Source organism: Schistocerca cancellata, chromosome 8 (assembly GCF_023864275.1).
Source record: "Schistocerca cancellata isolate TAMUIC-IGC-003103 chromosome 8, iqSchCanc2.1, whole genome shotgun sequence".
Taxonomy (NCBI): Eukaryota; Metazoa; Arthropoda; class Insecta; order Orthoptera; family Acrididae; genus Schistocerca; species Schistocerca cancellata.
Window position 1 is genome coordinate 450,757,586 of NC_064633.1, and position 17,555 is coordinate 450,775,140.

Here is a 17,555-nt window from a genome sequence, read left to right on the forward strand (position 1 = left end):
CGGGGCTGGTGCGAAAAGCGCCAGTGGCAAGCCTAACCCCACAGTGGTGTATGGGGTCTAACAACTTCAACACTGAGGGGGACGCAGACCCATAGGCCAGGCTCCCATAATCAAGCCGGGACTGCACAAGGGCCCTGTACAACCGCAGCAGCGTGCAGCGATCTGCACCCCAAGACGTGTGGCTAAGGCAGCGGAGGGCGTTGAGGTGCCGCCAGCATTTTTGCTTCAGCTGGGTAACATGAGGAACCCATGTGAGTCGGGCATCAAACACGAGTCCCAAGAAGCGGCAAGTGTCCACCACTTCAAGCAGGTGGCCGTCGAGGTAAAGTTCAGGATGAGGGTGGACCGTCCGACGCCTGCAGAAGTGCATAACTCGAGTCTTGGCAGCAGAGAACTGAAAGCCGTGAGTCAGAGCCCAGGATGCTGCCTTGCGAACGGCGACTTGCAGCCTGCGTTCGGCGACTCCCGTAGTCGTGGAGCTAAATGAGATGCAGAAGTCGTCGGCATACAAAGAAGGAGACACCGACGACCCCACTGCTGCAGCCAGACCATTAATGGCCACTAAAAATAAGGAGACACTCAACACCGAGCCCTGTGGGACCCCATTTTCCTGTATGTAAGAGGGACTAGAGGTGGCACCGACTTGCACCCGGAAAGAGCGGCGCAATAAAAAGCTTTGAAGAAAAGCCGGGAGCCGACCACGAAGACCCCACTCATGCAATGTGGCGAGGATGTGATGCCTCCATGTGGTGTCATACGCCTTCCGCAGATCGAAAAACACAGCAACGAGATGCTGACGTCGGGCAAAGGCCATACGGACAGCAGATTCCAGCCGCACCAAATTGTCCACTGCAGACCGGCCCCGACGGAAGCCACCCTGGGATGGAGCGAGGAGACCGCGCGACTCAAGGACCCAACACAAACGCCGCCCCACCATACGTTCGAGCAATTTGCACAAAACGTTGGTGAGGGTAATGGGACGATAGCTGTCCACCGCCAGTGGGTCCGCACCGGGCTTCAAGATGGGGACAATAACACCCTCTCGCCATTGCGACGGGAACACTCCTTCGCTCCAAATGCGATTAAATATCGCGAGAATGTGTCTCTGGCAGTCCCTGGAGAGATGCTTCAGCATCTGTGCGTGGATGCAGTCCGGTCCTGGTGCTGTATCAGGGCAATCGGCGAGGGCAGCGAGGAATTCCCTCTCGCTGAAAGGAGCATTGTAAGTTTCAGAACGACGCGTGTGGAACGATAATGGCGTCTGCTCGGCCCGCTCCTTGAGAGAGCGAAAGGCGGGGGGATAAGTTGCAGTCGCAGAGCTCGTAGCGAAGTGCGCAGCAAGGTGTTCAGCAATGGCGGCAGCGTCCGTGCACACAGCGCCGTCCAAAGAGATCCCAGGGACACCCGTAGGGGTCTGGTGTCCATAAATCCGCCGTATCCGGGACCACACGAGCGAGGGGGAAACACGGGAGCCCAAGGAGGAAACATACCGCTCCCAGCACTCCTGCTTGCGCCGTGCAATAAGACGGCGGGCGAAGGCACGGAGCCTCTTAAAGGCGATGAGGGTCTCCAGAGACGGGTGCCGCCTATGACGCTGGAGAGCCCGCCTACGGTCACGAATAGCCTCAGCAATCTCCGGCGACCACCAGGGGACAGCCTTCCTCCGAGGGAGGCCAGAAGAACGGGGGGTGGAAGCCTCGGCCGCTGAAAGGATGGACGTGGTTAAAACACGAACCACCTCGTCAATGTCACCCTGTGGGGGAGACTCAATGGTTGCAGCAGAAGTAAAAGCTGGCCAGTCAGCCCTGTGGAGAGCCCAGCGGGGCAAGCGCCCAGAAGAATGACACTGGGGCAGTGACAAATAGATGGGAAAATGGTCACTACCACACAGGTCAGGGTGCACTCTCCAGTGGAGGGATGGGACAAGGCCAGGGCTGCAAATAGAGAGATCGATGGCCGAGAACGAGCCATGGGCCACACTGAAATGCGTGGGAGCACCGGTGTTCAGGAGGCTAAGGTCGAGCTGAGCCAACACATGCTCCACGGCCCGACCGCGAACATCGGAGACAGTCCCACCCCATAGAGGGTTGTGGGCAGTGAAATCACCCAGCAGCAAAAAAGGTGGCGGCAGTTCGGCTATCAGAGCAGCCAGGACATGCTGTGCGACAACACCATCAGGTGGAAGGTAAATACTGCAGACGGTGATAGCCTGTGGTGTCCACACCCGAACAGCGACAGCCTCTAAAGCTGTTTGTAGAGGTACAAACTCGCTGTGAAGAGAGTTAAGGACATAGATGCAGACGCCACCAGACACCCTTTCATAAGCTGCTCGGTTCTTAAAATAACCCCGATAGCCACGGAGGGCGGGGGTTCGCATTGCTGGAAACCAAGTTTCCTGCAGAGCAATGCAAAGGAAAGGATGACGGCTGAGAAGTTGGCGGAGCTCAGCTAGATGGTGGAAGAAACCGCTGCAGTTCCACTGGAGGATGGTATTAGCCATGGATGGGAAAGGCGTGAAGGGACTGGGGAGGTAGATTACGCCTCCGGGGCCCCTGCTGCTACTGAGTCACCACCTGGACAACAGCTATCTATTGCATCCGAGGGACTGGCGAGATCCATGTCCTCAGCGGACGCCAGGATCTCCACCTCATCTTCGGACGCAGAGGGAGAAGGTTGCGGTGGGACAGGTGCCACCGCAATTTCAGGATGCTTGGGAGCCTTTTTCTTCGACAGCTTTGCGCGCTGAGCCTTAGGTGGTTCTGGCTGGGAGGGCCTCACTGGGTCAGTCTCTGGGACTGAAGACGACCGTGACGCCCTACGACCAGCGACCGGTGGCTGTTTGACAACCTTGCGGGTGTCCGCTTTGGCACTGGGCAAAGCCTGGGATGGGAGGGCCCCAAGGGACCCCTTCCGAGCGAGAGGAGCCGAAGAAGGCTCACGCTTCTCCGGCTGTGAAGGGGGAACAGATGTCCCCGGTGGTTGGGGTGGTGTTGCTCCTGAAGTAGATGGAGCAGGAGCAACAGGGAGTGAAGTGCCCCCCACAACCAAGGGGGCCGGTGAATGCTGACCGAGCTGAGATCGAACTGGTGTTGCAGCAGCGGCATAACTAGTTGGCATTGGCACAGGATGTAGCCGCTCAAATTTCCGCCTTGCCTCGGTGTAGGACAGGCGGTCCAGGGTCTTATATTCCATTATCTTCCTTTCTTTCTGGAAGATCCTACAGTCCGGCGAGCAGGGGGAATGGTGTTCTCCGCAGTTAACACAGATAGGAGGCGGGGCACATGGAGTATCAGGATGCGAAGGACGTCCACAATCCCGACACGTGATGCTGGAAGTACAGCGAGATGACATGTGCCCGAACTTCCAGCATTTAAAACACCGCATCGGAGGAGGGATATATGGCTTCACATCACAACGGTAAACCATCACCTTAACCTTTTCGGGTAAGACATCACCCTCAAAGGCCAAGATGAAGGCACCGGTGGCTACCTGATTATCCCTCGGACCCCGATGGACGCGCCGGACGAAGTGAACACCTCGTCGTTCGAGGTTGGCGCGTAATTCATCGTCGGACTGCAGAAGAAGATCCCTGTGGAATATAATACCCTGGACCATGTTCAGACTCTTATGCGGCGTGATGTTAACTGAAACATCCCCCAACTTGTCACAATTGAGCAACCTCCGTGACTGGGCAGAGGATGCCGTTTTGATGAGCACAGAACCAGAGCGCATCTTGGACAAGCCCTCCACCTCCCCGAACTTGTCCTCTAAATGCTCCACAAAAAACTGGGGCTTGGTTGACATAAACGATTCCCCATCAACTCGCGTGCACACAAGGAACCGGGGTGAATAGTCTCCACTGCCTTCTTTTGCCATACGTTCCTCCCATGGAGTGGCCAGGGAGGGAAATGATCGTGGATCGTATTTCCTGCCGTTGAGGTTAGACCTCGATCGCTTAGAGACTGCTGGTGGTGGCCCACCAGCGAGAGATGATGTACCACGCTTCATTGCGGGTCATCCGCCCTGATGCCACCTACTCCGACCAAGGGCCCTCCCCACGGGCGCCACCCAGCCACAGCAAAGGCCACCTGGCAGGATGGCCATTGCCGGGAGTCCCGATGCCCCGGGGCGATGGGCATCTACTCCTTGGCATACGTGGGGAGTTAACGGCGCAGGCATCAGTAGAGCGATCCCTGTGTTGTCAGGGGGCTACAACCAAGAGGGTACATGGCGGCCCCACCACAACGGACTGGCTACCGTGCTGGATCTTAGGTGCAAAATGGCCAAGGTCGTCTTCGCAGTTAAAAGAAACACTGCAGAGTGCAGTGTGGTAATCGCCCAAGAGATCGAAAACGAGCGGGACACCATTGCAACGACGAGAAAGACGGCTAAAGGTCTAATTGCACGACGGATACAGTGCACCATGTAAGGCGCCCTTCCCCAATTGGCTCGCTCTTCGGAATAATTTAGAAAGATGGAGGTCAAACCCGAGAGGGGACCATCACATAAGGCCGAAACATGTGAGACTCCTTTTAGTCGCCTCTTACGACAGGCAGGAATACCGCGGGCCTATTCTAACCCCCGAACCCGCAGGGGGCCAACATGCTCCGTTTAGAATTCAGTGGTTGTCCAAGTTTTTTTGCTCAAGAGCCAATATTAATATTGTGGGGCGGCACATCAGGCCACATATGCGCCTATCTTAGTATTAATTAATAACCTACGTAAATGTCCGCCCCTGGTAACTGAGTGGTCAGCGCGACAGAATGTCATGCCTAACGGCCCGGGTTCGATTCCCAGCTGAGTCGGAGATTTTCTCCGCTCAAGGACTGGATGTTGTGTTGTCCTTATCATCATCATTTCATCCCCATCGACACGCATGTCGCGAAGTGGCGTCAACTCGAAAGACTTGCACCAGGCGAACGGTCTACCCGACGAGAGGCCCTAGCCACACGGTATTTCCATACCTACGTAAGTTAATAGTTTAGGAACGCCTAATAGACCAAGTACTGAAAGTTAAAACTCGGCATTCGACTTTCATTTGATATCGAGGTTGACCGCCTTGCTCAGCAGTTATCCTGTGCTCTCAGCATCAAAATCCTACAGGGAGTGATGTTGAAGCTCTTCTGGTGATACATCAGCGTTAGGGCGCTGATTTTAGTAAGGCTACCTCCACATGCTGATGTTATACTGTCAGTGCTGTTCAGGTTAACGCCTATTCTATGAGGTTTCGGAATTGCAGCCGAATCATGTTGACTTCTTGCCACAATATTTCGGTTGGCAACTGTTCAGCCATCATCAAGTGAGAGTGCTCTGGAGACAGCTAGTTCACGGTGTCAGCTTTATAGCAAAAATTGATGTGGAGCCACATGCACACTGACGGCCATCACAGGGCCGTCCGATATCGAAATGCACACCGCAAATACTGTTCCATCTGTGGCGCGCAGACGCATGCGTAAAGGTGACACTACATGTCCGCCCTTTGTCGGAAAGCACGCTCGCAGCGTCAAAAGTGAACGTCAGATGTCGCCAGACGTGTCACTACGAATATAATGTTTTCTCTCAGAAGAAATTAAAGAAATCACCGGGTCCTAAGTCTTGTCCCTGTAAGCCACTGTCACGATTTACGACACTGTGAACTAGCAGTCTCCAGTGGCGGGCATTCATCTGAAGATGGCTCACCAGCTGCTAGCCAAAGTGTTGTGGCAAGAAGTCAACAAGATCCGGCTGCAATCCGGAAACCTCATAGAATATTTAGTGTACCAGAAAAACTTCAACGCTAATGTCTGACTGTTTATAAAGGGTCTAAGACTGCACTCTAAATTGAACATCCATATTATGCTACACTAGTGCCGGTTAGTGTAAGAAAGTAATAACCCAATAGTTGAGTGATGAGATAAATGGCTACTGGCATAGTTCTAGGAGACTTTATTGCCACTATACACTCAGGCTCATAAATTAAGGATAATGCTGATACATGGTGAAACTACGCTCTGGTGGGCGATTTGCGGGTATAAATTACCTCGGGGTGTGACCATGCAGTGCATTTGACCTGCGGTCGTCGCATGGTGGCGCTGGCAGCAGTCCACATATGCAGAGGTCTGTTGGTGCATGTCAGAGTACGGTGCAGCGAGAAAGTGTGCAGACGTTTTCATACGTGCTAATGGTGACTATGTGTTGAAAATGGCTGAAAGAACACATATTGATGACGTTATGAGGGGTAGAATACTAGGGCGACTGGAGGCTGGTCAAACACAGCAGATCGTAGCACGGACCCTACGTGTGCCACAAAGTGTGATCTCACGATTATGGCAACTATTCCAGCAGACAGGAAACGTGTCCAGGCGCTACAGTACGGGACGTCCACAGTGTACAACACCACAAGAAGACCGATATCTCACCATCAGTGCCCGCACACGGCCACGGAGTACTGCAGGTAGCCTTGCTCGGGACCTTACCGCAGCCACTGGAACAGTTGTCTCCAGACACACAGTCTAGAGACGACTGAACAGACATGGTTTATTCGCCCAGAGACCTGCAAGGTGCATTCCACTGACCCCTGGTGACAGGAGAGCCCGTAAAGCGTGGTGTCAAGAACACAGTACATGGTCATTGGAACAGTGGTCCCATCTTATGTCTACGGACGTGTCCTGGTATAGTTTGAACAGTGATTCTGGCCGGGTTTTCATCTGTCATGAACCAGGAATCTGATACCACCCCTTAATGTCCTTGAAAGGGACCTGTATGGAGGTCGTGGTTTCATGGTGTGGTGTGGGATTATGATTGGTGCACGTACAACCCTGCATGTCTTTTACAGAGGTATTGTAACAGGTCAGGTGCATCGGGACGTTTTTTGCACCAGTATGTCCACCTTTTCAGGGGTGCAGTGGGTCCCACCTTCCTCCTGATGGATGATGACGCATGGCCCCACCGAGATGCCATCGTGGAGGAGTACCTTGAAACAGAAGATATCAGGCGAATGGAGTGGCCTGCCTGTTCTCCAGACCTAAACCCCATCGAGCACGTCTGGGATGCCCTCGGTCGATGTATTGCTACATGTCTTCAAACCCCTACGACACTTCAGGAGCTCCGACAGGCACTGGTGCAAGAAAGCGAGGCTATACCTCAGCAGCTGCTTGACCACCTGATCCAGAGTATGCCAACCCGTTGTGCGGCCTGTGTACGTGTGCATGGTGATCATTTCCCATATTGATGTCGGGGTACATGGGCAGGAAACAGTGGCGTTTTGTAGCACGTGTGTTTCGGGACGGTTTTCTAAACTTATCATCAATACCGTGGACTTACAGATCTGTGGCGTGTGTGTTCCCCATGTGCCTATGCTATTAGTGCCAGTTTTGTGTAGTGCCACGTCGTGTGGCACCACATTCTGCAGTTATCAAAAATGGTTCAAATGGCTCTGAGCACTATGGGACTTAACAGCTGAGGTCATCAGTTCCCTAGAACTTAGAACTACTTAAACATAACTAACCTAAGGACATCACACACACCCATGCCCGAGGTAGGATTCGAACCTGCGACCGTAGCGGTCGCGCGGTTTGCAGTTATCCTTAATTTATGAGCATGAGTGTAGTTAACTAGTATTAGGTGAGCACTCCAGCTTAAGAAACAGTTTGGGAGTAGCTAAGTGAGCGGCTGCTGCTGCTGCTGCTGCTGCTGCCGCCAGTTAATGTACGCTGAAGTGACAAAAGCCATGGAATAGCGATATGCACGTATACAGGCGGCGATAGTATCAAGTACGCAAGGCATAAAAGGGCATCGGACTTTCCATTTCGGAAATCTTTAGCGAATTCAGTATTCTGAGATCAATTGTGTCAAGAGCGTGCAGAGAATACCAAATTTCAGGCATTATCTCTCATCACGGACAACACAATGGCCAACAGCCTTCATTTAACAATCGATAATAGCAGCACCTGGGTTGAGTTGTCAGTGCTAATAGACAAGCAACACTGCGAGAAATAAATGCAGAAATCAATGTTGCACGTACAACGAACGTATCCGTTAGGACAGTGCAGCGAAATCTGGCGTTAATGGACTATGGCAGCCGGCCGCTGTGGCCGAGTGGTTCTAGGCGCTTCAGTCTGGAACCGCACTGCTGCTACAGTCGCAGCTTCGAATGCTGCCTCGGGCATGGATGCTTGTGATGTCCTTAGGTTAGTTAGGTTTAAGTAGTTCTAAGTCTAGGGGGCTGATGACCGCAGATGGTAAGTCCCATAGTGTTTAGAGCTATTTGAACCATTTTGGACTGTGGCAGCAGACGACTGACAAGAGTTCCTTTGCTAACAGCATGACATCGCCAGCAGAGCCATTTCTGAGGTCGTGACCATATCAGCTGGACCGTAGACGACTGGAAAACCGTGGCCTGATCATACAAGACCCGATTCCAGTTGGTAAGCGCTGACGGTAACGCCGGAGCACAATTGTTTGCGACTGTGTTTGAAGAACATTCTCGACTGCTCGAGCGAATGCTTTGGCAACCCAGATCACCTGACATGAACCATTTGAACATTTATGAGACGTAATCGAGAGGCTAGTTCGTGCACAAAATAGTGTACCATGAACACTTTCGCAATTATGGACGGCTGTAGAGGCAGCATGGCTCAATATTTCTGGAGTGGACTTTCTACGACTTTTTGAGTCCATGCCGCGTCGAGTTGCTGCACAACACTGGGAAAATGGAGGTCCGAAACGATATTGGGAGGTATTCCATGACTTTTGTCATCTCAGTGTGTAGCAACTACACTCCTGGAAATGGAAAAAAGAACACATTGACACCGGTGTGTCAGACCCACCATACTTGCTCCGGACACTGCGAGAGGGCTGTACAAGCAATGATCACACGCACGGCACAGCGGACACACCAGGAACGGCGGTGTTGGCCGTCGAATGGCGCTAGCTGCGCAGCATTTGTGCACCGCCGCCGTCAGTGTCAGCCAGTTTGCCGTGGCATACGGAGCTCCATCGCAGTCTTTAACACTGGTAGCATGCCGCGACAGCGTGGACGTGAATCGTATGTGCAGTTGACGGACTTTGAGCGAGGGCGTATAGTGGGCATGCGGGAGGCCGGGTGGACGTACCGCCGAATTGCTCAACACGTGGGGCGTGAGGTCTCCACAGTACATCGATGTTGTCGCCAGTGGTCGGCAGAAGGTGCACGTGCCCGTCGACCTGGGACCGGACCGCAGCGACGCACGGATGCACGCCAAGACCGTAGGATCCTACGCAGTGCCGTAGGGGACCGCACCGCCACTTCCCAGCAAATTAGGGACACTGTTGCTGCTGGGGTATCGGCGAGGACCATTCGCAACCGTCTCCATGAAGCTGGGCTACGGTCCCGCACACCGTTAGGCCGTCTTCCGCTCACGCCCCAACATCGTGCAGCCCGCCTCCAGTGGTGTCGCGACAGGCGTGAATGGAGGGACGAATGGAGACGTGTCGTCTTCAGCGATGAGAGTTGCTTCTGCCTTGGTGCCAATGATGGTCGTATGCGTGTTTGGCGCCGTGCAGGTGAGCGCCACAATCAGGACTGCATACGACTGAGGCACACAGGGCCAACACCCGGCATCATGGTGTGGGGAGCGATCTCCTACACTGGCCGTACACCACTGGTGATCGTCGAGGGGACACTGAATAGTGCACGGTACATCCAAACCGTCATCGAACCCATCGTTCTACCATTCCTAGACCGGCAAGGGAACTTGCTGTTCCAACAGGACAATGCACGTCCGCATGTATCCCGTGCCACCCAACGTGCTCTAGAAGGTGTAAGTCAACTACCCTGGCCAGCAAGATCTCCGGATCTGTCCCCCATTGAGCATGTTTGGGACTGGATGAAGCGTCGTCTCACGCGGTCTGCACGTCCAGCACGAACGCTGGTCCAACTGAGGCGCCAGGTGGAAATGGCATGGCAAGCCGTTCCACAGGACTACATCCAGCATCTCTGCGATCGTCTCCATGGGAGAATAGCAGCCTGAATTGCTGCGAAAGGTGGATATACACTGTACTAGTGCCGACATTGTGCATGCTCTGTTGCCTGTGTCTATGTGCCTGTGGTTCTGTCAGTGTGATCATGTGATGTATCTGACCCCAGGAATGTGTCAACAAAGTTTCCCCTTCCTGGGACAATGAATTCACGGTGTTCTTATTTCAATTTCCAGGAGTGTATTATTACTAAATGGGTACATGTAAAATATTATATACAAGCGGTGTTCAATAAGTAATGCAACACATTTTTTTCTTTGGCCAATTTGGGTTGAAATAATGTGGAATTTGTTGTGGGACATCAGTCCCTATAGTTTCATGAAGTTCCGATAGTTGGCGGTACTGTACGTAGCCTTCAAAGTGACGTTTGTAATGGAGATGCTTCTCAAGCAGAGAGCTGTCATTGAGCTGCTTTTGGCGGAAATCCACAGCATCGCAGATATTCATAGGAGCTTGCAGAATGTATACAGAGACCTAGCAGTGAAGAAAAACACCGTGAGTTGTTGGGCGAGGCGTCGCATCATCGCAATAGGGTTGCGCAAACGTGTCCGATCTTCTGCGCGCTGGCCGGCCGCACACACCTGTGACTCCCGCAGTTATGGAACGCGCGGAGACTCTCATTCGAAGTGATTGATGGATCACAATAAAACATCTCGCTGCTCAACTGGACGTCTCTTTTGGTAGTGCTGACATATTCGTCCATCAGCTGGGCTACTCAAAGGTGTGTGCCTGCTGCATTTCTCGCCGTCTAACAGGAGACCATAACGAGCAACGAATGTTATGTCGTTAGGATAGTTTAAGTAGTTCTAAGTTCTAGGGGACTGATTACCTCAGATGTTAAGTCCCATAGTGCTCAGAGCCATTTGAACCATTTTTGGTACATTCTACTGATAACGTCGGAGCCAGCGTCTTGGTGCATCAATAACCTCCCCACCATCCACGTACTGCTTCCCATGGAGTGGATCTTGATTGGGCCAAACAGACGGAAGTTGGAATGTTTGAGATCCGAGCAACATCTGTGCGGAATCGCTTGCGCGTTATGAGGCTAATCGCAACAATTTTTTTGTCGAACACCGTCACAGGTGTTGAAACACGGGTTCATCACTCTGAACTGAAAGCAAAAGGCAATCCATGGAGTGCGCCACGCCACCTCGCCTTCAAGGAAAAAGTTCAAAGCTGCACTGAGCTGGTGAAGTCATGCCGATGGTCTTCTGGGACTATTGTGCTACCCTCAGGAAATTGAAGAAACTATTTCAGAGTGTCCGTCGGCACAAAAATGCAAACGAACTTCTCTCTCCGTGACAACATAAGGCCTCACATGTCTGCACATCCAAGAGGAGCTCACAGAACTTCATCGGACTGTTCTTACTCGTACATTCTATAGCTCGGATCTCAAACCTTCCAACTTCCATCTGTTTGGCCCAATCAAGATCCACTCCATGGGAAGCAGTACGTGGATGGTGGGGAGGTTATTGATGCACCAAGACGCTGGCTCCGACGTTATCAGTAGAATGTCCCAAAAATGGTTCAAATGGCTCTGAGCACTATGGGACTTAACATCTGAGGTAATCAGTCCCCTAGAACTTAGAACTACTTAAACTATCCTAAGGACATCACACACATCCATACCCGAGGCAGGATTCGAACCTGCGACCGTAGCTAGAACGTACCATATGGGCATACAGGGCGTCCCACTAACGTGGCATAAGGCCGTCGCACTGAACTGAGATTATGGTGAAAAATAGAGTTTTGTAGCTGAAAGAGTGGAGAATAATGTTACGTATTGGAAGCCTGAATAAAACCAATCCCTCTCAGAAAAAAAGCCTTGCATTGCTTACTGAATGCCCCTCGTACATAAACACTGTGCTGCAAATATTTGTTATGCGTGAGTGCGTTGTTGCCTTCCCATCTAATCTTTATTGGGGGCAGAATTTTATTTTCTTGAAGTCTCTATTTAATGACTATTGGATGCATTTCTGCTCCAGCCTTTAAATCATTAATCAGTTAAAAGTTTTCATTTGGCCTGTATTTTAAATGTTTTCAACCAATGATGCTGTTAATTGGATAAGGATCACATTAGTTATTCAGATCTCTTTCAGAGCAAGAGTGCTCCCACTTTCCATCTGTCTCACACACTCAGCAGTTGGTAGGTTCAAGCCGTCGTTGCTGCCGATGCCTCGCTTCTTAGATCTAGCACTGGGCTCGTTCTGAGGACATCAAGTTCCGCAATTCACGGCGTATCCGAAGGCTACTTGTTAATGAAATTTGGATTTGAAAAATAAATAACCGACTGTCCACTTCCCAGTCATGTTGCCTGGTACAAATTGATCAATAGAACTGACTGTTAACAAACTAGGCCCAAACCATTACAGTCCTCATTTCGTCATTTTGATGTATTGTTTCGCAGTCACATCGAAAGGATTGCAAAATTGCTAACACAATACCTGCATGTTGCACTGTGTTGAGAAGCCTGGGGGCTATACGAGGGTTGTCCAGAAAGTAAGTTCCGATCGGTCGCGAAATGGAAACGACTGGGAAAATCCGGTAAAGCTTTGCACGGATATGTTGGGCAGTCTCTAGTGTGCCTGTTGATCGTGTCGTGTCGCTCTTTTCAGTTTTGGGTGAACAGTGAGCACGTAAAGATGCGCAGGGAATAGCGTCTTCCGCCCAGTATGAGGGCCTGGTTCGAGATTTCGCCTGTGTCATGCAGCTCACATAACACAACTGTCGCGCAGTTCCTTCTTCATGCCAATTCCCGGCCGCACACTGCAGGGGCAATGAAGACACTTCTGCAGCGTTTCCGATGAGAAGTGTTTTATCGCCGGCCGCGGTGGTCTATAGGTTCTGGGCGCGCAGTCCGGAACCGCGCGACTGCTACGGTCGCAGGTTCGAATCCTGCCTCGGGCATGGATGTGTGTGATGTCCTTAGGTTAGTTAGGTTTAAGTAGTTCTAAGGGGCTGATGACCACAGATGTTAAGTCCCATAGTGCTCAGAGCCATTTGAACCATTTGAAGTGTTTTATCACCCACAATACAGTCAGTAATTGGCTCCCCCTGAGTCTCACCTCTGCTCACAAGAACCGCTGCCTATGAAGACAAAATTTTTCCACAGACAACGAGCTGCAGACCAGTGCAGATAACTGGCCGAAAGCACAGGCGGCTCCTTTATATGAAGAGGATATTGGAAAGTTGATACAACACTACGACAAAACTCGATGTTGGGGCGGCGACTATGTAGAGAAGTTGGTGGAAGGTGTACCTAACTGTTGCAAACGAAACTTTTCTGGTTTTCACTGTGGTTTCCATTTCGCGACAGATCGGAACTTACTTTCTGGACAACCCTCGTACTTCGGAAAAGTATTGTAAAGGTTCACATCCACCACAACAGAATAGCGGTGAAACCGGCTCCGCACCAAGGATATGCTATAATTTACCGTGAACGTCCAGACATTCTAATGAACCCAAGACACGTAGTACTTGCTAAAGCTGTAGGGTTTACCGTTCAGCCCATCATTGCTAAATGTGGAATTTAGTAGCATCACAATCATTTCTTGAGAATGGTTGGACTTCTGCAGGACGACCCAGGAGTAATGGTCATTTTTGAATGATAGGTATGATTATTCGAAGCAAAAAATTCTAATAAACGTGGGATCTAAAACATATATGTTAAAAGCTATGAGCACTTGTTCATCTTTACCACTGTGAAATACATCTCAGCTACTAAACAAGTGCTCATAGCTCTTAACCCTTGGAGTCTCAACAATGTAAAAACAAATATAATTTTGAAATTGTTCACAAAGTACTTTTATTATCATAGTAAGCAACTAATACAAGAAGAAATTAACAAAAAGCAAACACTAGATTTTTGTACAGAGGTGGTTTGACTATGAAATATAATTTTAAAATGTATTGCAAAGTTAAACCTTTGTTATCACAGTAAGAAGAAATTGGCAGAAAGTAAAAAAACGTAATTATTTTAAGGAGGATATTTCACTTTGGAACCACTGGGACCTACAGTTTTCAACCACCCATCATTTCATGTAATGTATTTGAAAGCAAATGCGCAATTTTCCAGTACACCACACCACATATCGAAACTACCATGAACTCACAGTACCTAAAAAAATTATAGTCCCAAATCACATGCAAAAATGGGCATAAAATTTTATAAATCTTGTATGAAAACTACCTATTGTCCCAGTGGTTTCATTTCAAAACAATTCATAAAAGCAGTGTTACAAACTCAAATTCACATTACAATAACTCAAGATATACTTACTTTCACTGTCAGTGAGCTCATCGGTGTGGCCCCAATAAAAAAAAGTCCGAAGGGGCCAAGTCTGGAGAGTACAGAGGATGAGGCAGGACAGTGATTTCGTTTTTTGTGCAATAGTCATGCACTAACAGGAATGAATGTGCGGGTGGGTTATCGTGAAGTAAGAGCCATGAATTGTCTAGCCATATTTCAGGCCGATTCCTAGTCAAATTCTCTCGCAGCCGTCGCAACAAGTCCCCATAGTACCATCTATTAATAGTTTGTCCCTGCCAAATAAAACTATCAGCATGACTTTGATATTTGACCTGACCTGACGAGCTTGTTTTGGTCTTGGAGAACCTTTTCCGGCCCCTTGTGAAGACTGAACCTTGGTCTAAACATAATCACTATTTATGATTCTCTTAAGCAAAATCTCGTTCTCATGTACGCTATCCAAAAGCTCTTCACAGACTGAGAGGCGAAGGTCTTTCTGGTCTTGACTCATGAGCTGTGACACGGACGAACTTGGCGGCAACACGATGAGTTCCCAGATGCTGTGCCAGGGTTTTATGACATGATCCAACTAAAATATTTAATTCTTCTGCAGACTCTTGGACAATCGGTCTTCAATTGGCACGCACAACTTTGTTGACGTTCCTGACATGAGCATCATCGGTGAACGTCGAAATACGTCCTGAATGAGGATAATCTTTAACTTTCGTCTGACCATGTGATCCATTCGTACGGCTTAAGTATTCATCACTGTAGGCTTCCAGCATCATTTGATGTGCCTCTGAAAAGGTTTTCTTGAGTTTCACGCAAAATTTAATGCAGACTTGTTGCTTCTCTAACTTTGCCATATTGAAATTCGCAATCTGTGCAATACAACGCTGTACTCAATACAGCACTGAACAATAACTAACAGACGTACAACAATGAAACTTCCGTCAGCTACACAGTAAACACAGGCGTGTGCAGGGATGCCAACCGTATTTCGCTCCAATACACCAATGGCGTGAATTTACAAATGTTTCGGAATTTTTTGAACAGGCCTTGTAAAATAAAATGGTGGTTTTAGGCAGAAACCACTGCCACTCCAAGGATTAAGGTAGCCCATATGTACTTGACAATTTTTTCTTTTTTTTGGTCCATATACTTCCTCCCAAAACATGGAAAGCTTGCAGTAGAAGAGATTTGCTTCGCAGTATCAAAGGTGAAAAAGTGCTCATAGCTCTTAAGGCATGTAGTTTAGACTTCATGTTTACTAGACTATTTCAAATAGTCGTCCTTGTCACAGTCTTGAATACTAATCATCCTCCTAGAACAGACTGTATGATACTGTGACCCAGAATCCAGGAGGGGTCAAGTGCCTCCTCTTGAGGACACCTTTGGTTGTATACTTTACAGAGGTAGCCTGCAGTGTCTGCTTCCACCTCTTGATGTATTGCTTAATTCGTTCCACATCCCAAATGATTATCTTCCTAGATGGTGCGGAACAAAATGCTTGAGTGCTCAAGTTAAAAATGCGTTTCATCTTTCTAGGGGTGATCGTAATCACAATCGTATTTAATTTATTGTTGCTAATCGTGAATATCCTTCAGAACATCTAAACCAACTCCAGATGCTATCGTTTAATTGAAAGTATGTGTTAAAGAGAGAAACATAATTTACAATCCTTTGCTTTAAACATCGAAAAATATATCCTTTTTGTTTTCTCTATCTGTTTCTATTCTCTCTAAAAACAAGTAAATTTTAAGAAAAACTGTGCAGACATAGTTCCTCACCTGGCTTGCGGTAGACTACGATGAGGTAGAGAGCGAAGATGATGACGAAGGTGATGACGGATGTTAGCCAGTCTATAAGGAACATGATGGCCACGCACATGAAAAATCCCACGAGACTCAGCCATGTGTTGTAATACTGAAACAATGACAAAATTATGATACATTTTCCGTGAGAAAGTTAGGCTATTTGGACCAATTAATCATAAAAATGATTTAACTACTGACTTAACTGACTGGGGTAACATTATGAACAGCAGCGGCAAAAATCTTCGTAAACCGCGTAATATCGAACGACGCTGCGCACTGTGCATAGCTCTCGCATTTGGGAAGACAGGGTTCAAATCCCCCATCGACTTTTTCGAATACCTTTCATACGCTAGAGTACTGATTTTTGTCGTTCGCCGTTGACAAATGTTGACGCCATACAATCAGTGAAAACAGTCTCAGTCAGTCGTCTTTGCGTAAATGTAAAACTTCTCATCATTTATGCCATCTCATTTTCTTTGCTGTCGAAACTTTTAGGTACTGAAACCGTTATTTTTGTTTTCAGAAGGAACAAAAGTAGATGGATCCTCCCTTTGTCTCTATAGGTCAGCGATTTACCAGCTGATTCATCCGAGTAAGCTTTTTTCTGTGGTTCACACGCACATGAGTGATGTTCCAGAACAGATCACGAAAGTGTCTTATTAAGCAATCTACTTTCTTAAAACAGTTATATCTTCCCGATGTGCTACACCGACTCCTGTCAGTTGCGTGACATATAATGGAGGCTGTTTGTTTAATTTGTTCCCATGCATTGCTACTCTCATATGTTTGTATGGCCGGGCAGACTTCAGTTGTGACCCGTTTACCATGTTGTCAAAGTATGCAACGTTCCTCGACATTACGAGTTTGTTGGGTTAGTTTAGGTTGACATTTCTTCAGGACGTGGTTGGATAACACTAGAATTTTTACAATACCTTCTTCTCATATAATAGCCGCGGTATGTGCAAGATGTCAGAGACCCAGCCAACATTACCCTCTACGTAACACGAAAAGCAGGGGAGCTGTCACATTTCCTGAATCAAATCCAAAATTGCTTCTGAATCTGCGGTTGACTCTTCGTTCAGTATAATATATTGCATCAAGAAATCATCAAACCATTCGCAAAACTGACCAGATACCCCATAATTAGAGGGCGTTGCTGTTTTCAAGTACGCTGTACCATCATCTCTGACACATTCCTACGCCAACTAGATTTGTGTATACACATTTGGCCTTTTATGTTAGTTACTATAAGTTCTTGGGTACCTACACACCCACGGTACCTATTTTTTGTTTTCTGTGTTCGACTCTACGCTCTTCTACGCACATTGTACATATTCAGTGCCCTATCTAGTGAAATGAAAAATTATCGCGGTCGTGTTTGGCAACAACAGACAATATAACATTTAAGTAACTTTGTATTCTTGCTCGTTTTCAAAACTTTCTGCTGAAAAATACTGCATGCAAATAACAAATGACAAGCTTAAAATGTGCCA

General features: G+C 48.7%; 1 protein-coding gene across 1 annotated transcript in view; it reads right to left on the minus strand.

Moving 5' to 3' along the window:
- Positions 1-17,555, minus strand: part of LOC126094612 (bumetanide-sensitive sodium-(potassium)-chloride cotransporter) — a 355,958-nt gene that overhangs the window by 71,890 nt on the left and 266,513 nt on the right. The window contains exon 11 of the mRNA XM_049909090.1: positions 16,036-16,171. Within this exon, the coding sequence (XP_049765047.1) occupies positions 16,036-16,171 (136 nt within the window). The remainder of the gene's footprint in view (positions 1-16,035; positions 16,172-17,555) is intronic.